General features: G+C 44.2%; 1 protein-coding gene across 1 annotated transcript; it reads right to left on the bottom strand.

Annotated features, from left to right (window-relative positions):
- Positions 1–617: 617 nt before the first annotated feature.
- On the bottom strand, positions 618–21,155 carry NLRP9 (NLR family pyrin domain containing 9). Its single transcript, XM_042919544.1, has 9 exons — positions 20,876–21,155; positions 14,081–15,641; positions 12,131–12,286; positions 10,988–11,155; positions 7,776–7,946; positions 4,334–4,504; positions 2,688–2,858; positions 2,056–2,226; positions 618–1,115 (listed from the first exon to the last, which is right to left on the bottom strand). The coding sequence occupies exons 1-9, from the start codon at positions 21,153–21,155 to the stop codon at positions 983–985; spliced, it is 2,982 nt and encodes a 993-aa protein (XP_042775478.1). The 3' UTR covers positions 618–982.
- Positions 21,156–21,547: the final 392 nt, after the last annotated feature.

Here is a 21,547-nt window from a genome sequence, read left to right on the forward strand (position 1 = left end):
ACTGAATTTTCTTTTATGCTTATTATTTACTTTGAGAGGGAGCGAGAGGGTCAGAGAGAGAGAGGGAGAGAGAGAATTCCAATCAGGTTCCACACTGTCAGTGCAGAGCCTGACACAGGGCTCAATCTCATGAACCGTGAGATCATGACCTGAGCTAAAATCAAGAGTCAGAAGATTAACAAACTGAGCCACCCAGGTGCCTGAATACTGAATTTTTTAAAAAAGCTGTTGGAGTAGCATATTCTAAAGGATAAGTAGAGGGGTACCTGAGTGGCTCAGTCAGTTGAGCATCCAACCTCAACTCAGGTCATGATCTCACGGTTCATGAGTTCAAGTCCCACATCAGGCTTGCTGTTGTCAACCTGTCAGCACAGAGCCCACTTCAGATCCTCTGTTCCCCTCTCTCTGCCCCTCCCCTGCTTGCACTCTCCCAAAAAATAAAGAAATATTTGAAAAAATAAAATATAAGTCGAGATTTGGAAATGTATTTTTATTATTTGACCACAAAACTGATCAAATCTCAATTTGCACAAACTAAAAATGGAAAGTTTGGGTGGATGCTGGATATAGGGACAGCAAATAAAACCTAAAATCTATAGACACATTCTACCATCACTTCTAAGTCAAAATTGTCAGAGGATTATGGTTCCTTCAAATCCAAGCGCCTACCTCCATCCCAAGACACCCACTAAGAAAATAAAGTCATGCTTTCCAAAGTGTTTATCCATTTAATGTATTCCTCTAAATACTGCAAGGGAGGGTGGGAATTTTAAAGATGGGGTGGGGACTTAGGCACAGTTGGCACTTATAAACTGAGTCACATTCCACCGTCATATCGCTAGGACGCTGTAAAGGGACAGGTCTGGAATCACAGCCCCCACCTCCATGAATTACAGTTTATAGGACAGGGTATGTCAGGATGAGAACACCCACTGTGACTGAGGAGAAGCCTTTGTGAGACATTTACTTGAGGTGTTCCCCATCAAGAGAGCACACCCCTGACCCTGTACTCTTCGTTGACCCAAAGTTGGTGGGAAATGGTCAGGTGGGGATTTTTCTCTTCCACAGTGGTCAGTAGCATCTGAGTCTCCTCATCAAACGCAGATTTGTCCAGCCTGGGAAAATGGAAAGCACATTTTCTTGACTTCATGCATCATCGTTTGCCTGTCTACATCCCAGTGCTGCTTACCAATCCATTCTTTCCTAGAAGTGACTGGGAAAATCATTGTGAATGAGTGGAGAAAGGGTAGGAATGTGCAGAATGGGGTTGCGAATCATTCTGTTCCTCATCAGCATATCATCCAGGGGCCTGGCATATGGAGAGCACCCAAATATTCATTCTACAGATGCCAAATACATACACTGTACATGCAAATATCATGTTCAGAATAACACTGACTGCTACTCTTCTAGGAAAGTGCTTCTGGGTCAAAACTGCTCAGCCCTTTATAGACCCATCTGTCACGTCCACGATGAGGTTACATCTTTACAGGCAATACAAGGCAGGAGATGGTGTTTATAGGAAGGTGGCAGTTCTTACCTGGGCAATTTTGCCTCTCAGAGGACATGTGACAAGGTCAGGAGACATTTGTGTTTTACTTCAGGGAACGGATGTCATAGCTATTCTTTTTTCATTAATTATTAATTTTCAAATTATTATTATTTTATTGAGATACGATGGATACATAACATTGGATAAGCTTAAAATGTACAACATTGGTTTGATACATCTATATATTGCCAACTTAGCGTTAGCAACATCCATCATGTCACATTATTATAATTTCCTTTTTTTGTGGTGAGAACAATTAAAATCTTGGCTCTCAGCAACCTCAACGTTTCCACTTTTTATCATCATGACCAGAGGAAGGTGCTATGGGCACGTAAGGGGCAGGAAGAGGCCAGAGACACTGCTTAACATCCTGCAATGCACAGGATACCCCCATAGCAAAGGACCCTCCAACCCAAATGTCAGTCACGCCAAGAGTGAGAAAAACCTACTAACCTCACTCACTCTGAGGTGTCTCACCAACAAGGGAAATGGTGTCCACTCACCCAAGCCGCTGCAGGGTGCAGTCCAGATGGCACATGGCTTCACAAAGCACCACTGCCCCATCATGGTCCAAGCTAATCCAGTCCAGGTTCAGGTTCCTCAGTGATTTGCAGCCAGTGAGGGCCGAGGCCAGGGCTTCACAACAGGCAGTGGTGAGGTGACATATTTCCAGCCTGCAACAGGGAAACACAGCAGCTTTGGCAGGCCAGAAGGCACACCACTGTGAGATGCCAGTTCCACACCTCTGAGCAGGAAACTTTAGAGTCTAGACCACTGGTTCTCAACCAGGGCCATTGTGTCCCCTGGGGGACATGTGGCAACATGTGAAGACATCTGACACACCTGGACAGTGCTGCTGGCATCTCTCAGGTAGAAAGAAGCCAGGGATGCAGCTGAACATCATACAGTGAACAGGACAGCCCCTTCCCCACCACAGCAAAGAACTACTCAGTCCCAAATGTCAATAGAGCCAAAGTTGCGTGAGCCCTGGCTTCACAGTATGGCATTTTGCTAATCAGATCATTCCAGACACACATGGTTTTAAACCTGCTTCCCCTAAGTACCACTAATCCTCCAGCCTTTCTTATTCTTGAAATGGGCAAGACTTCTCATAAAGATACTCTGTGACGCTCACCCAAGAGTCTCTACTTTACAGTTCGGATGCTTCAGAGCTTCACATAATTCCTTGACTCCAGCGTCTTGTATGTCATTGCTCCCTAGTTTCAGGGTCTTTAGTTTTTCATTGCAAACAAGAACAGCAGAGAGGTGCTTGCAGCAAAGAGGAGTAAGGTAACAATCCGACAACCTGGGGAGAAAATACACACCACGAGATACAATCATGAGGTCCCATCTTGCACAGCTTAGCTTATTTTCAATTATGCATATGAAGGAAGATGTCCCCGAGTATTTCTGAGATGACGATGGTGATGTTTCCTCCACCTTCCTGCCCAACATGCTGGGCTGTGATTCTGCTGCCTGTCTCTGCTCTCCCAGGGCCTCTGTACTTGTTCTTGCTGGTTGAATGCTCCTGCCCAAGTATCAGTGGGGTTACTCCCTCACTGCCTTCAACTCCCTGCACTAACATCACCTTTGGTGAGGACCTTTCTCACTATTTTATATAGCATCATGTCCCCAGTCTCTGTCCTAACTCCCTGCACTAACATCACCTTTGGTGAGGACCTTTCTCACTATTTTATATAGCATCATGTCCCCAGTCTCTGTCCTACCTCCAAGCTCTCCACAGTATTTATCACCCACAACATATGTATACATATGTTCATAAGTCTTATATAATGTATGCATATATTCATAAGCCTGTATGGACACATACACATGTATGGACATACCTAGACATACATATGTTATATGTGTGTGTGTGTGTATGTATGTATCTGTCTGATATATGTGTGTATGTGTTTCTGTGGTTCTCAAGCAGGAATGATTTTTGTCCCTCCCTCCTGCCCCAGGGGACTTTGGGCAATTTCCACAAACAATGTTGGTCTGCCATACTGGGAAAGAGGGTACAACAGCATCTAGTGGGTAGAAGCCAGAGATGGTGCTAAACATCCTATAAAAGATCCTACAAGACAGCCGGTCCCCACAATAAAGAATGATGCAGGTCAAACGTAATAGTGCTAAGATTGAGAAACCATGATATATACACATATACTTGCAGCCCACACTCGTGTATGTGTGTGTGTGTGTGTGTGTGTGTGTGTGTGTGAAAGAGAGAGAGAGAGAGAGACCCCATAAAATTGACTTCCATGGAAACAGAGATATTAGAGTGTTTCGTTTACTAATTCATCATCTTATCTACCCAGAAGAGTTTCCAGTGCCCGGTAGAAGCAATAATACTATGCCTCCTGCCATCATTTATCGATTGTTTATTTTGGGTAAGTCATTGGTAATAGTTCTTTATGTGCACTATTCTCGCTGGTCACCCCAATTCTTTGACATGGGAAACATAATTATCCTCACGTCACACTGGAGGAGAGGTGAGGCATCCTCACATGTTCACTGGCTAGCCTAAGGCACAGGGGATTCCATTTCTGGCCTTCCTGAGGCCAGAGACCCAACTCCAGAGCAGTGTGTCCTACCCAAGACCTGTCAAGCTCTTTGGTCAAGACACACGTGAGTACCACTGGACACCCCTGCAAGTATCAGGCAGGGCCTTGCTTTTTTCAGCAGACCCCGTGATGTTCCCCCTTCCTGTTTCCTTTTCAGGGTGCTGATATCCAAAAAGGATACTCTGACATTCATGCAAATCATAGCCAGACCTACCACAGCTGCTCGATGTTGCAATTTGGATGCTTCAGTGCCTCACAAAGAGATGCCACTCCACTATCTTCCAGGAGATTTGACTCCAGATCGAGCACGGACAGGGATGTGTTGCACACAAGGGCTTGGGAGAGGTAGTCGCAGGCCACAGAGGTGAGGCCACAGCACATCAGCCTGCAAAGACACACACACACACACACTCAACTTGTCAACCCGCTCAGGCTCCAACTGGTAACCTTTTCATGAAGCCACATGCAAGTTATTCCTCATACTCCAGACTCACTTGAGAAAAGTAAGAGAATTAGAACACCCGACAGCTGCACAAACACAGAAGCAAGAATGTGGGATCTGGAATAGGGCGTCCCAAACTGGGCAACAGAATCTCAGATTCCAGCTTCAGGTCAGGTCACCACCGGCTAGGTGACCTTAGCCAAAGTCATCCCTTCTAGGGACTTGTTGTGCTTATCATGTGGTGGAATGTGCTGGATGACGTCGTATTTAACATGATTTCTCTGGTTATACCCACTGTTGGAAATTTGGAAAGCAGCGGGAAGCGTAAGACACCAGCAGCTCACGAGTGAATGTTACCCCTGGATGTAGTGAATTTAGTTGATATTATGTTTGACATGTTTTGTTTTGTTTTTAATTAGCGGTCAACATGTAAGAACCAAGAGATTTCACATGGAATTTCCTACCTCTACCTCCCACAGACAAGCCAGCTACCTGAAATTCCGTGGCAGGTGGTCACGCAGCAAAAGACACACGGCGGGGAACAGAAACTCCCATGTGGCAGGGGCAGGCCCTGTCCAACTCACCAGCACCTCCACCCAGCCCCTCACTCACTCTGGTTGTTTGCCTGGGCTTCAGGGGACCCCTGAGCACGACCTCTGGCAGGAAGCAAGCACAAGTCTCTGATAAACAAACACTGCTCATCTATGATGGATTTTTCTTCCCATCTTCTCGTGTTTAAGATCAGCCAATGGCACGTACTTCATACTTTTTTCAATGAAATAAGTATTTTGAATTTTGAAACTTCACTGATACGCATTTTGAAAATTCATTAATACGTTAATGGTTGCATAAGATAATCTCCAGTGGCTTCACTACTGTATATATTTCCTAAATATCTCCACTTGTATTCTTTATACTTTCTGCCATTTTAAGTTATATTGAATTACTACCTTGCCTCAAATTTTTTTTAATGCTTTTTTAAGGCTTACTATTAAGACTCTTCATTTCACTTTATTTGCTAACATACTTTGCAAAAAACCTCGACAAATTAATACTCCCAATCATTGTATAAATCTGTCCATTTGGCAGAATCCTGGCCAAGTGGAATATATTTTAAATTTTTGAGCATTCGTTATAAAGAGCATTATTTTGTTGAACATTTTTACTTTTAAAATTACTAGTGACATTTGTACATGTTCAGCAGTCTTTCATTAAAAAAGTTTTTTTTATTGAAGTATAATCAAGATACAGGGTTATAATAGCCTCAGATGTACAATAAAATGATTCAACAATTCTGTATATTAATTACTCAGTGAGCATCACGGTAAATGTATTCTTCATCCCCATCACATAATTCATTATTTCACCCATCCCGCCACCTACTTCCCTTCTGGCAACCACCAATTTGTTCTCGGTATTTAAGAATCTGGGGGCACCTGGGTGGCTCAGTTAAGCATCCAACCTTGGCTCAGGTCATGAATTCATGGTTTGTGAGTTCAAGCGCTCCGTTGGGCTCTGTGACAACAGCTCAGAGCCTGGAGCCTGCTTTGGATTCTGTGTCTCCCTCTCTCTCTGCCCCTTCTCTACTCACTTGTGTGCATGCTCTCTCTTTCTCAAAAATAAACAAATATTTTTTTTAAGAGTCTGGCATTTTCTATCTTTTTTCATTCATTTGTTTGCTTTGTTTCTTAACTTCCACTTTTTCTTTTTTAAATAGGCTTCACGCTCAGCATGGAGGAGCTCAGCACAGGGCCTGAACTCACAACCCTGAGATCAAGACCAGAGCTGAGATCAAAAGTCAGATGCTCAATCAAATGAGCCACCCAGATGGCCGAAATTCCACCTATTTTTAAGGAATACTGATTATGGTGTAAAAACAAACAAATAAACAAACAAAAAAAAACGCGTTGTGATGGATCTTGAAGAACCCTTTAGAAAACTACAGCCCATTTGAGAGGCACCTGGGTGGCTCAGTCTGTTAAGCATCGGGCTTCGGCTCAGGTCATGACCTCACAGTTTGTGAGTTCGAGCCCTGCATTGGGCTCTGTGCCGATAGCTCAGGGCCTGGAGCCTGCTTCGGATTCTGTGTCTCCCTCTCTCTCTGCCCCTCCCCCACTCACACTCTGTCTCTGTCTGTCACTCTCTCTCGAAAATAAATAAACATTAAAAAAATTTTTTTTAAGAAAGAAAAATACAGCCCATTTTAATTGCTGGTCATCAAGTACATGTTAATTCTACTCATTGTATAACATCAGCCACTTATTACATAGCCAAATGTTTCCACCTTCCCATATGTCATTTCTTTCGTACCCCCAATGGTTTTTCCTTCTAATCTTTATAGATCAAAGTTGGGGGGGGGGTTCTTTCTTTCTTTCATGGTTTGGTTTTAGTGTTTAATGTTCCTGGAACATATTTCACTGTTGATTTTCCTATACAGTCTAGAATGTCATCTCAGTGGTAGTATTCTTTCCCTTTCCTGTCTTAGATGCCACTGTGTGTGTGTGTGTGTGTGTGTGTGTGTGTGTGTGTGAGTGTGTGATGCACAGGCCTATGTGCACACATACATGCATGTGTGTGCACACAACACAGCTGTTTCTGGGTTGCTCATGCACAGCCACGGATTTGGCGTTCTTGCACCTGCCCCCACGTGGAACCACCACGACATTCCACCTGATTTAACACTAAGTTTCCCATGTGGCCTCACTGGGCAAACAGGGGTCCCACTCTACCGCTGCCCTGGCCAACCGCCCACCACAGAGGAAGCACTCCACTGTGCATATTTGCAGCATGAGAGAAATGGCCGCTCTGGAGGGCCCCAGTAATAACCTAGAACGTGCAAACCTTGCTCCTAAAACGGACCAAATGAATGGCTTGTCTTAGATGTTTACATGCTCCCTCTCCCCAGCACCAATTGTATCTAAGGCATGGTCCTTGTTCACAATAACCAGGATTTACTGGGCTCTCAAGTAGACACGAGGTACCTAAGGGTGGGTCTCCAACTCTCGAATTCAACCTCATGGTGCCGCTATGGAGGAGGTGTTGTACCAGCTCCATTTTACTGACAGGGCAACTGAGGCATGGAGAGGCAGGTCTGACTATAGACTCTGCGTTCTGCAGTCTCCCTCAGTGAGCAGTTGATTGCCTCCGCTATTGATGGGTCCGCATGTACATGTCCACAGTCTCCCCAGAGCCCACTTTCCCCAGATGGACTCACAGCAGTGTCTCCAGGGCACAGTCTGGGTGCTTCAGGGCGTCACACAGCATCAGCATGCCTTCATTCCTCAGAGGGTTTTCCACCAGGGACAGAAGCTTCAGCTTCTTGTTGCAGACCAGGACCGAGGCAATATCGTCGCAAGCTTTTGCTGTGATGTCACACCTCCCCAACCTGCATGTGAGACACATGTTGCAGGATGTGACCACAGGCTCTGAGCGGCCACGGACCATATCCCAGCTTCCAGTCTTACACCAGCAAATCCACCATCTACATTCCAGACTTGAAAAGCACAAATGTGGCAGGACCCCTGGTTGGCTCAGTAGGTTAAGCATCCGACTTTGACTGAGATCATGATCTCACTGTTCATGAGTTCAAGCCCCACATGGGGCCCTGTGCTGACAGCTCAGAGCAGGCTGCTTCAGATTCTGTGTCTCCCTCTCTCTCTGCCCCTCCCCAATCAAATTCTGTGTGTCTCTCTCTCAAAAATAAAGAAGTATTTAAAAATTTTTTAAATAAAATAAAAATAAAAGCACAAATGTAATTACATGACTCTATTTATTTATCCCTATTGCTTTCCACTGAAGTTAGGAAAAAATCTGGAAACAATCAGCAAAACTAAAAGGCAACCAATGGAATGGGAGAAGATATTTGCAAATGACATATCAGATAAAGGGTTAGTATCCAAAATCTATAAAGAATTTATCAAACTCAACACCCAAAAAACAAATAATCCAGTGAAGAAATGGACAAAAGACATGAACAGACACTTCTCCAAAGAAGACATCGAGATGGCCAACCAACACATGAAAAACTGCTCAACATCACTTATCATCAGGGAAATACAAATCAAAATCGCATTGAGATACCACCTCACACCTGTCAGAATGCCTAACATTAACAACTCAGACAACAACAGATGTTGGTGAGGATGCAGAGAAAGAGGATCTCTTTTGCAAGAGAATGCAAGGGAATGCAAACTGGTGCAGCCACTCTGAAAAACAGAATGGAGCTTCCTCAAAAAATTAAAAATAGAACTACCCTACAACCCAGCAATTGCACTACTAGGTATTTACCCAAGGGATACAGGAATGTTGTTTCGGAGGGACACACGCACCCCAATGTTTATATCAACACCATCAACAATAGCCAAAGTATGGAAAGAGTCCAAATGTCCATCAATGGATGAATGGATAAAGAAGATGTGGTATATATATACAATGGAGTATTACTCAGCAATCAAAAAGAGTGAAATCTTGCCATTTGCAACTACATGGACGGAACTAGAGGGTATTATGCTAAGCGAAATTAGTCAGTCAGAGAAAGACAAACATCATATGAATTCACTCATATGAGGACTTTAAGACATAGAACAGATGAACATAAGGGAAGGGAAGCAAAAATAATACCGAAAGAGGGAGGAGGACAAAACAGAAGAGACTCTCAAATATGGAGAACAGAAGGTTACTGAGGGGTTGTGGGAGGGAGGATGGGCTAAATGGATAAGGGGCATTAAGGAATCTACTCCTGAAATCATTGTTGCACTACATGCTAACTAATTTGGATGTAAATTAAAAAAAAAAAAATCAGAGCCAGTGGTTCTCAACAGGGGGATGATTTTTTACCCCAGGGGGACATTTGTCAGTGTCTGGAGAAATTGTTGGTTGTCACAACTAGGGAGAGGGGTGCTGCTAGCATCGAGTAGACGGAGGCCAGGGATGCTGTTCAACATCCTACATTGTTGTGGACAGCCCCTCCTCCCACAGCAAAGAATGATCTGGAACTCAATAAATCTGATTGTCTGTCAATAGTTCTAAGGTTGAGAAGCCCTGGTCTGAGCCTTAATGCAGCTGAAAAAAACATCTTGTGGGGGCACCTGGTTGGCTCAATTGGTGGAGAATGCAATTGTTGATCTCAGGGTTGTGAATTCAAGCCCCCTGGTGGGTGTAGAGATGACTTAAAAATAAAAAATATTTTTTAAAAAATAGGACATATCATAGGCTAGAGCAGCTTTCTCAATCTCAGCACTATTGACATTTTGAACTGGAAAATTCTTTGTTGTGGGACCTGTCCTGGATGTTATTGGATGCTAAGAGTAGAACCCCTGACCTCCACCCACTACATGCCTGTAGCATCCTCCCAAGGCAATGATGACCATTGAAAATGTCCAGATGCTGACATTTTCTAAGAGAAAAAACTGCCCTCTGTTGAGAACTAATGGTCTGGGGGGAACCTGATTTGGGGGACCTCAAACTGAAGTCAAGATTGCAATTGGTCTGCCCCAAAGAGGCAAAGTTTCCCTCAGTAAATGTCTACAAATGACCCCTGGTTTCCTAGATCTGTTCCCCAATTCTTATGCTAATGTGGAATATTAAAACCCTGTGCAAATGGCCTAACATGAAATGGAGCAAAATACTCAGGAATTTTCTAAGTTCCCCATCACTAGAGAGAGCTAGAGTAGAAAAAAAAAGTCATGATATGGAAAGAGTTCAAATGAGGAAAAGGATCTACAGAAAGCCTGTGTGTTCAGACAACTCATGTATGGAATGCACCTCTCTCTCCTGATGGATCTCAACCAAGTTACAGTTAACCAAGTGTATGTGACTCTGTCGATTACATTTGCAAATTTCCAGCAAAGAAGAGACTCTGAAGCAGGGGAGAGAAGAGCATATTCTCCAGGTGGGTTTAATGAGTTGGTTCTCAATTACACCCCCCTTTTTCTTTCTGCTATAAAATGGATTGATCCTGTCTAGAAACCACCCAACTATGGTAGGTAGGGGCATCCCAGATAATTTTCAAGAGGAAGAAATGATCTGAGGCAAATCGCTTTCCCTCTGGCTTTCATGTTGTCACCAACCAGATTGACATAAGTACAATTGTGGTCATTGATATGATTTCTCATTTTAAGTGTCTATGAATATCTTCAGGGGAAAAAAATGGAGTTTTGGTTTTGGCACAGGTGATTGAGGACAGAACCAAGAAGAGGAAGGTAAGGTGTCCACGAGAAGTAATCCAAGTGACTACCAAAGGAGGGAAAGCTGTAACAAGCCTTCTGAGAGGTCTGAAGATCACTCTTCTGAGGTCTGGAGAGGCTGAGATGGAAAATTTACCATGTAAGAGACAAAAGACTGATGCAGGAAAGAAATGGGCACATTCCACGGAAAATTCCATGCTGGACAAGAAACGTCACTGAATGCGGACAAGCCGAGACTCACATCAGCTGTTCCACGATGCACACGGGGTGCTTCAGCGTCTCACACAGCTGCCTGACGTTCACAAGGGAGAGTCTAGTGCCGTGCAGGTTCAGGCATTTCAGATAAGGGTTGTGAAGAATGGCCTCAAAGAAGTCTGGGCCATTTCCAACATAAGATGCAAAATTATACCTAGAAAAAATGTGGAAACTCATGCAGCAGAGTCCAAGCACAAAGGAAGATACGTCTTACACAATTCCTCCCACCTGTCTACCATGCTTAGGCTCACAACACTGTTTGTAGATATCCCGTTACTGCCACCTGTAAATTCTCTCTACCTGGGGTTTTCAGACAGCAGACAAACACAGAGGCTCAGCTGCTCGGTTCTCTCCTTTCTTGCTAGTCCCTGCATGCCCACACACCACCGTCCATACTGGAAGGGAGTGAACCAAACTCATCCCATATTAAATTCTAAGCACCGTCAGGATGGGGACACGATGCTTGTGCATCTTTGCACCCACAGGTCCAGGCCGGAGCTTGACATACAACGGGGATGCACGTATTTGAGTTAACTCTCCAAGAAGAACCATGTTTCCCAAGGAAAGGATCCATTTGTTTAAAAACTAAGGTTTTGGGGCACTTGGGTGGCTCAGTCGGTTAAGTGCCTGACTTCAGCTCAGGTCATGATCTCGCTGTCCATGAGTTCAAGCCCCACATCGGGCTCTGTGCTGACAGCTCAGAGCCTGGAGCCTACTTGTAATTAATTCTGTGTCTCCCTCTCTCTCTCTGTGCCCTCCACTCACTCACGGTCTCTCTCTCTCTCTCTCTCTCTCTCTCTCTCTCTCTCAAAAGTAAATAAACATTAAAAAAAGAAGGGGGAACCAATGGTGGCCACCCACCCCAGAAAACAAAGCACTTCCCCATTTGTGCATGGAAACTGACCTATAGTGGCTGGGGACCTACCCTGTTGACCATGTTCAATCCTAAAGTCCCCCAGTTTGCTCACAGTTGCTTCTTGTCAATAAAATATTGGTATCAAGGAAAGTGCTCCCCAAATTTTTCTTGAGCCATTGGATTGCAGCTCTGTGCATTGGTATTTCCCAAAAAATCCACAGTAGAAAGGATGAAACTCAGTTGTTTACAGGTCAACATCCAACCTACCCGAACTTTTGGAGTTTACAAACAGGATGAGCCAGGGCTTTCCAGAGAATTTCCAGGGAGGGCTCATCAAACATACAATTGTCCAGATCTAACATCTGAAAGTTCTTGTTGGCCGTGAACACAGAACAAAGGTCCTTCCAGAAGGAGAGCTTCTCCTCGTCACTGTGGGAGAACAAAGACCGTGACTCTCCAGTGGCGCAGTGCAACTCAGCACATTCTCAAAACAGGCAGAACACCATCCCCAGAGCCCCCAAAGCTCCCCAAAAGACACCCGGGCCTGAACAAGGAGAGGGAAGGCCAGGTTGGCTGAGCTAACAGGTCAAGTGGCTAAGGAAAGGACCCTGAGGCCAGAGCAATGGGAATCAAACCCCATTTGAACCACTTATTAGCTAAGTGACCCTAGACAAGCTATTCAGTCTTATTCAGCCTCCTTTTCTTCCAGCTTTAGGCAAAAATACCTGACTGTTGTATGAATGAAGGTTGAGATTTGGTGATCCATCAGTGAAACAGGAAACTACATCCAAAAATATGAACATATAGGTACAAAATAAAGTCATGGAGATGTAATGTACAGCATGGGTGTGACTACACTTAATAATACTGTATTACATTTTTGGAAGTTGCTAAGAGAGCAGATCTTAAAAGTTCTCATCATGGGGCGCCTGGCTGGCTCATTCCAAAGAGCGTGCAACTCTTGACCTTGGGGTTGTGAGTTTGAGCCCCATGTGAGGTGTAGAGTTCACTTTTAAAAAGTGCACCTGGGCACCTGGGTGGCACAGTAGGTTAAGCGTCTCTTAGTTTCAGCTCAGATCATGATCTCGAGGTTGGGGAGTCCAAGCCCTGCATCAGGCTTTGTGCTGACAGTGCAGAACCTGCTTGGGATTCTCTCTCTCTCCTCTCTCTCTCTCTCAAAAATAAATAAACTTTAAAAAATAAAAATAAGAATAAGTTGTGCCTAGGTGGCTCAGTCAGTTAAGCATCCAACTTCAGCTCAGGTTATGATCTCAGAGTTCACGGGTTCAAGCCCCACATCAGGCTCTGTGCTGACAGCTTGGAGCCTGGAGCCTTCTTCGGATTCTGTGTCTCCCTCTCTCTCTGTCCCACCCCTGCTCTCACTCTTGTTCTCTCTCTCTCAAAAATAGATAAATATTTTTTTTATTTATTGTTTAAAAAATAAGAAATTTAAAAATTAAAAAGTTCTCATCACAAGAAAAATTTTTGTAACTATGTGTGGTGACAGCTGTTAACTAGACATATTGAGGTGATCATTTTGCAACATAAAAAATTACTGAGGGGCGCCTGATGGCTCAGTGGGTTAAGCGTCTGACTTCAGCTCAGGTCATGATCTTGTGGTTTGTAGTCCGAGCCCTGTGTCAGACTCTCTGCTGTCAGTGCAGAGCCTGTTTTGGATATCTGTCACCCTCTTTCTCTGCCCCTCCCCTGCTTGTGTTCTCTCTCTCTCTCTCTCAAAAATAAATAAACATTTAAAATGTTTTTTAAAAAATACTGAATTATGGGGTGCCTGGGTGGCTCAGTTGGTTAAGCATCTGACTCTTGATTCAGGCTCTGGTCACGATGTTGCAGTTCATGCGTTTGAGCCCTGTGTTGGTCTCTGTGCTGACAGTGCGAGCCTGCTTGGGATTCTCTCTCCCCCTCTCTCTTTCTCTGCCCTCCCACCCCCAACTCTCTCTCTCTCTCTCTCTCTCAGTAAATAAATAAACTTTTAAAAAAATACTGAATCATGAAGTTGTTCACCTGACACTAATATAATGTTATATGTCAATTATACCTCAATTTAAAAACTAAAAACCAAAAATGCAACCGTGAAAAGTCTCTGATTGCAAAAGCCATGTTTTTTACATGTAAACATCCATGGAGGACCCATTGGGAACTAAAACAAGATACAAGTATGGTGTGTGTAGGGTGGGGATAGGGGTGATTAATAGAGGGACTCACTTTGTGATGGATCCCGAGTCATCTGAAAAGACATTTTCTATAGACAGGTGAAGTTTCTGCAAATTTTGGCAATGTTTCATACAGAATGCTGATATTACCAATTCTTCAATGTTACCAATGTAAATATCAACTTCCTCGAAGAAATCCATCACCTGTCTTACAAATTCTTTCTCATGGGTCTCAAACAAACCGCTGAACAATTCCTGGAAATTCACCACAACCTGATTGGTGTCACACTGACTTAAACTTTTAAGGCATTGGGTTATTTCCTGCCTTATCTCTTTGGACAGGAGAAAACCAAAGGACGTCTCCAGCATGTTGGTTATTTTTCCAGTTGAAACTCCAAACAAGAATGTTATCATCTGGGACAAGTGGCTCTGGACCTGACTCACACCTGCTGTTACAAGCTGGGTCACACTTCCAATGGCCGGGTCAGGATTGTCCTCGGGTTGTTTGAGCAGATAGAACATGGCAGCACAAAACTCTTGGATGCACAAATGCATGAAGGTAAAACAGTCGCCGTTCCTGAGAAGGAGTCTCATGCCCACCCACATCAAGGTATCGGACTCAGATACCCCACTCCTCCTGAGGTCCCCATGGCAAAACACAAATGTGCGTGTCCATATTCCCTCTGCAGCCAAGGTACACAGGCCTTTCAGTCGGGCTCTGCTCTGCTTGGGGGGACAGTTTTCATTTCTTGACTTGAATACATTAATTAAAAAGGATGCATACAAAGAAGTGGTGCTTTCGGACGCAACCTCAAGGTCTTTTCCTTTCTCCAGCTGCCATTTCATACAAGTACAGACCAGCCAGCATACAAGAGGATTATGGCAGAACATACAGAGCGGGACGTTGTCCCTCACAAAACTGAAGGCTTTCATGGCTTTGCTCCTCTCGCGGAAGAAATGGTAGAAATACAGCTTCCTTTCATGATGAGAGAATCCTGGGAGGACTATGTATTTTGGATGCTGCAACAGGAAATAATATCTTCTCATGCCCACTGTTCCCAATGCGACAAGCAGAGAAGACTTTGGAAGCATTTTTCTCTGCAGCAAACTCCTCACGATAATCTGCATTGGCTTCCGCTGCTTCTGGTCATCGCACAGCTGAGTCGTAATCTCCAAATCAAACTTGAGTTCCTCAAAGCCGTCCATGATGAACAGGATTCTCTCTGGCTGGGAAAAAATGTCCTCGACCGGCTCTGAAGACTGAGGCCAGTCCCTGGAGATGAGCTCCACTAAGCTGGTCTCTGCAATGGCATTCATTTCACAGCCATTGAGGAAGAAGATAAATGTGAATCTGTCCTTCCAAAGGTTGCCCTCTGCCCATTCCAGTACGGCTTTCCTCAGAAGGGTGGTTTTGCCAATCCCTTCTGGACCTTGCAAGACCACCGTGGGTGTGGGCTCTCCAGCCTGGCTGGCAGGATATGCAGCCTTCAGGGTTTCATACTCATTCTTTGTGGTTTCTTTATAGAAATCACTGGGAACTGGAAGGCAGGTTTCTTTCTCCCATATGAGACGGAATTTTTCTCTCATGTGATTTCTGTATGGGTTTGGTTTATCTGAGTAGACAGGGGTAGAATACCAGATAGTTAAACAATTTTTTTAAAAAGTGCATTCATTCTTTGACACCCAGAATGATCCCTAGAGATTTACTTGAGCACCTGTATGAAGACTACGGTATGTCCATGGATGGCCAGGCTAATTAACTTAGTTTTTATTAGGACCATAAGCTATCTCAAATCACGTCCATGTAAGCACCTAGCCCAAACCAGAAGCCTATCTCAGAGCTACAAGGCAATATATTGTGTGAATGCTTCAGAGTCACATTCAAAACCTCCCCAGTGAAGAATCCCATAACCACTATCATTTACTGAGTGTCTGCCAGGAACCAGGGCTGAGAATGTTACTATGGTTACTATGTCTTTCATGTCAACAACCAATCGAGATTTGTTCTACTCCCACTTTACCCAAAAAAATCAGAGAGGGAGAATGTGTCTCTTGATTAATTTGCGCTAGTGAATAACTATTAGGGTCAGGTGCCTGTCGCACATCTGTCTGATTTGAAACCATAAGGTCTAAGCTATTTCTGTTCTGACATGCTGACTGCAGGTTAATTTCAGAAACACACCCCTGAATCATCATTCTTCCAACCCACCCTTACGATGTACCTTCCATGTTCAAGGCAACACATTACAGGAGGTTAAATAAAATGACAAATGTGGTCAAGGACCATAGCCTGCATTGGAGAAATCTACACCACAGTAGGGGAGGTTCTTCTGCATGTTTTCCAAGTAAAGGGCACTGATGGTTTTGTCCAAGGATATAGGACTAGATAACATTCTTGGAATGTAGCGATGGCCCTCCTCTCGCTGGGGCAAAGGAAGATTTGTTTCTAAAATCAGGTGTTTCAGGGCATGTGGGTAGCTCAGTCGGTTAAGGATCCGACTCTTTCTATGCCCCTACTCAGAAGGAAGAAGCTATGGAAGATGAGAGCTTCTACCTTCAACAACCTTAAAGATTTAAAGGTCAAAATTGTCCGGCAGGGATATGACGAGACAGTGTAAAGAAGGCTGAGGGCAAAACACAAGATAGCACCGCCCTCCCCCAGGTGGGACATATGTGATATTCCTTGGACACTCCCAGCTACCCAAAAACAAGAAAGGACAAAAAACAAATGGTGAAACTGATAACAGTCTCCACCAGTTTACCAGAAAAAGGCAATCCCATCATAGCCTAAAGTCCAGGAACTCCCTACTGTCTCAATGTTAATGCCTTGCTAGAGAGAAAAACAACCTTAGCTTGACAACAGCTAGGCCTCCAGTAAATCTGTAGCATGTGAAAGTCTCTTTGGAAACTCCCCCTAGACTTTATCTCCCTGGACTCCATCAACAGTGCCCCCCACACTTATAGTGCAGCTCTTCCTGCCCATGAGTCCTGTCCCCGTGCTTTAATAAAATCACCTTTTTGCACGAAAAGAAAAAAGAAGGGATCTGACTCTTGATTTCGGCTCAGATCATGATCTCACAGTTAGTGAGTTCAAGCCCCATATCAGGCTCTGCACTGACATTGCGGAATCTGCTTGGGATTCTCTCTCTCCACCCACTCCTCTCTCTGCTCCCCCTCTGCTTGCGCTCTCTCTCTCTCTCTCTCAAAATAAACAAACTTTAAAAAATAATAATTAAAAATGTTTTCACAATAAAAACGGATGTTTCTTTCCCCTCTGGAGAAATTTAGACATGTCTCTCGCTCCCTGGAAACTTGCCAGGGTAATAAAGCTAGTGTCAGTCCCTGGAGGGCAGAGGGCAGGGCTGTCAAGGGGTGTTAGGTAAGGTGGGGATGTCTGACTCTCCAGGCTCCTCAACTATGTCTCAGATCTATCTGAGCCCACCTCCAAACCCTCCCTCCGCACCCCCAGGGAGACTCAAAGGACAAAACCTAATGTGAACATAAATCTCATTTCCTGTTATTCAGGGAGCAATGAATCTTCTAAATCCATCTGGGCTCATTCTGTCCTCATGGACCACATTTATGGACATGTGGCACGCTGGCCCAACAGCAGCTTGCTGCCTAGGAATTGCCGTGGCAATTGACAGTGCAGCCACTGCATGATGGGTCCGCAACCCAGGAGACATGCCTTGGTTCAACTACTGTGCATCGTGAGACTTTAGGACTACTATAATCCATCTGAATCTTGGCTTACTTACCAGAATAGGAAGTCTACTCCCACAAGTAGATAAAAATCAATGAGAGATTAACATGTAAAATTGGGCAAAGCATCCTGCAACTTTGAGTTACTGTATCAAAGGTAAATTTAAAAAAAATGACTTTTCCGGCAATAGCCAAAGTATGGAAAGAGCCCAAATGTCCATCAATGGATGAATGGATAAAGAAAATGTACATACACACACACACACACACACACACACACACACACAATGGAGTATTATTCAGCAATCAAAAAGAATGAAATCTTGCCATTTGCAAAAACATGGATGGAAGTACAGTGGATTATGCCAAGGAAAATTAGTCACTCAGAGAAAGATACATATCATATGATTTCACTCATATGTGGGATTTAAGAAATACAACAGATGGGGCTTGGTCGGTTAAGCGTCCGACTTCAGCTCAGGTCATGATCTCACAGTCCGTGGGTTCGAGCCCCGCGTCAAGCTCTGTGCTGACCGCTCAGAGCCTGGAGCCTGTTTCAGATTCTGTGTCTCCCTCTCTCTGTGACCCTCCCCCGTTCATGCTCTGTCTCTGTCTCAAAAATAAATAAATGTTAAAAAATTAAAAAAAAAAAAAGAAATACAACAGATGAACATAAGGGAAGGGAAGCAAAAGTAATATAAAAACAGGGAGGAGGACAAACCATAAGAGACTCTTAAATACAAAAACCTGAGGGTTGCTGGAGGAGGGGTGAGTGGGGAGATGGACTAATTGAGTGATGGGCATTAAGGAGAGCACTTGAGGGGCGCCTGGGTGGCTCAGTCGGTTGAGCATCTGGCTTCAGCTCAGGTCATGATCTCACAGTTTGTGGGTTCGAGCCCCGCATCGGGCTCTGTGCTAACGGCTCAGAGCCTGGAGCCTGCTTCAAATTCTGTGTTTCCCTCTCTCTCTGCTCCTCCCCCACTCATGCTCTGTCTCTCTCCTTCAAAAACAAATGAAAACATTTTTAAAAAATTTAAAAATAAAAAAAAAAAGGAGGGCACTTGATGTGATGAGCACTGGGTATTATATGTAGGTAACGAATCAATGGGTTCTGCTCCTGAAGTCATTATTGCACTATATATTAACTAACTTGGATGTAAATTTTAAAAAAATAAATTTTTTAAAAATGAAAAAAAAAAAATGACTTGTCTGGAGGCACCTGGGTGGCTCAGTTAAGCGACTGATTCTTGGTTTTGGTTCAGGTCATGATTTCATGGTTTGTGAGTTCAAGTCCCACGAGGGGCCCTGCACTGATGGTGCGAAATCTGCTTGGGATTCTCTCTCTCCCTCTGCCCCTTCTCCGCACGTGCTGTCTCAGTCTCTCTCAAAATAAATAAATAAACTTTTTTAAAAAAAGAAATACTTTTTTTAAAAAATGTCTGACATTTTGTCTCTCTCTTTTTTTTTTTTTTTAAAGCGTATCCTTCCAGCAGAGGGTGTAAATGAGCCATCAATGAGTCAAAAAATAACTGATTTGGAAAAGTGTCTATTCATGTCTTCTGCCCATTTCTTCACTGGATTATTTGCTTTTCAGGTGTGGAGTTTGGTGAGTTCTTTATAGATAAATTATGGAAAGAGCCTAAATGTCCATCAACTAATGAATGGATAAAGATGTGATTTGGGGCGCCTGGGTGGCTCAGTCGGTTGAGCCTCCGACTTCGGCTCAGGTCATGATCTCGCGGTCTGTGAGTTCAAGCCCCGCGTCAGGCTCTGTGCTGACCACTCAGAGCCTGGAGCCTGTTTCAGATTCTGTGTCTCCCTCTCTCTCTGACCCTCCCCTCGTTCATGCTCTGTCTCTCTCTGTCTCAAAAATAAATAAACGTTAAAAAAAAAAAAAAATTAAAAAAAAAAAAAAAAAAAAAAAAAAAAAAAAAAAGATGTGATTTATATATACAATGGAATACTACTTGGCAATGAGAAAGAATGAAATCATGCCATTTGCAGCAACATGGATGGAACTGAAGGGTATTATGCTAAGTGAAATAAGTCAGAGAAAGATATCACATGTTTTCACTCATATGTGGATCCTGAGAAACTTAACAGAAGACCATGGGGGAGGAAAAGGGGGGGAAAAGTTACAGAGAGGGAGGGAGGCAAACCATAAGAGACTCTTAAAGACAGAGAACAAACTGAGGGTGGATGGGGGGGGCTGGTGGGGAAGAGGGGAAAGTGGGTGAAGGGCATTGAGGAGGGCACCTGTTGGGATGAGCACTGAGTGTTGTATGGAAACCAACTTGACAAATTATATTAAAAAAAAATAATAACTGATTTGGGGGCACATGGGTGGCTCAGTCGGTTAAGCGTCCAACTTTGGCTCAGGTCATGATCTCGAGGTTCGTGAGTTCAAGCCCCACATCAGGCTCTGTGCTGACAGCTCGGAGCCTGGAGCCTGCTTCGGATTCTGTGTCTCCCTCTCTGTCTGCCCCTCCCCTGCTCGCGCCCTGTCTCTCAAGTCTCTCCCTGCCTCTCAAAAATGAATAAGTGTTAACAAATAAAAATAAAAAAGAATTAAAAAAAAAATAACTGATGTCAAGTCAGACCTGTCCCTGCTGAAAAAGTCATCTAACATGAGGAAATGCTGTTGGGACCACGGTTTTCCCATTTGTAAACCTCAGGATAGTGGTGGGAATAAAAAGATATTAGGCATCAGTTGCACTTTCTGTAGTGCCGGGGACATAAGCTCTCTCTGATTATTTCCTAATGTTAGGATTCTGCCTCGTCCCTGGAGCAGGTCTAGTCAAAAGGACAGTCAACTACCATAATGCAACTCTATCTCAGCACACCTGGTGATGAACACCTGACCCAGAGCATCCCTTGTAAGAGCACGGGCTCAGCTCCCGACAGGAAAATGGGGAGACACCCCTTAGATGAACAGGACACTACCCGCCCACAGGCCATCACTGGCCCATGCATGGCCAGAGTTGCCTTACAATTCCATGACCTCCAAGGCTCCCTTGACCCACAATGCGTTCTCAACTGATGGAGAGTAGCCACTAATTTAATACTATCCCCTTCATTCTCACAAGGTTCTAGTGAACCAAGCTTCTTCCACGGGCCCCTGCCCCCTTCATCCTCCTACACTTACTTCTGATCTCTTCCTGAGCCTTTGTCCAGAGGTCACGCCGCTCAATCTGTAGAAACAGGTTCAGTGTCAGCTCCCATGCCTGCTTTCCTGGGTAGTGTTTGCCCAACAGCTTTGCTACATCTTCTCTTGAAGCCTTCTTTAACTCGGTCCATGGGATTGGCTTGAGCTCAAGTTGCAGAGGTTCTTGCTTGAGGAGTTCCTTAAATTTCCAGAACTCTTCCTTTCTGAGCTCCTCTAGGTACCACAGTAAGCCAAAGTCCGAGAAAAAGGATTCAGCCATCTTGCCCTGGGGTTGTGAACTTGGAAATCTCCAGAGAGAAAAAAATTCTTCAAAAACAAGGAATAAGTAGTACCTGAGGGAGAATGATGTGATTACAGAGATAAATCTGCAGTTGAGAGTGGCTTAAAATTATTGATAATCCTGCTGGGGCAGCTGGGTGGCTCAGTGGGTTAAGCATACGACTATGTCAGACTCTTGATTTCGGCTCAGGTCATGATCTCACAGTTCCTGAGATCAAGCGATGAGTCAGGCTCTGCACTGACTCCCAAGAGTCGGCTTGGGATTCTCTCTCCCTCTCTCTGCCCCGCCCCTGCTCGCTTTCTCTTTCTCAAAATAAATTTAAAACATAAAATAAAATAAACTCTGGGGCACCCAGAGTTTCCTCCCTCTTT

The sequence above is a fragment of the Panthera leo genome, chromosome E2 (genome assembly GCF_018350215.1).
Source record: "Panthera leo isolate Ple1 chromosome E2, P.leo_Ple1_pat1.1, whole genome shotgun sequence".
In the NCBI taxonomy this organism is placed as follows: domain Eukaryota; kingdom Metazoa; phylum Chordata; class Mammalia; order Carnivora; family Felidae; genus Panthera; species Panthera leo.

Coding starts and splice junctions, on each gene's coding strand:
- NLRP9 (XM_042919544.1), bottom strand. CDS start 21,155: ATGGCTGAATCCTTTTTCTCGGACTTTGGCTTACTGTGGTACCTAGAG. Junction 12,287..14,080: donor GACTCGGGATCCATCACAAA/GTGAGTCCCTCT, acceptor GTTCTCCCACAG/TGACGAGGAGAAGCTCTCCT. Junction 11,156..12,130: donor CCTGTTTGTAAACTCCAAAA/GTTCGGGTAGGT, acceptor CATTTTTTCTAG/GTATAATTTTGCATCTTATG.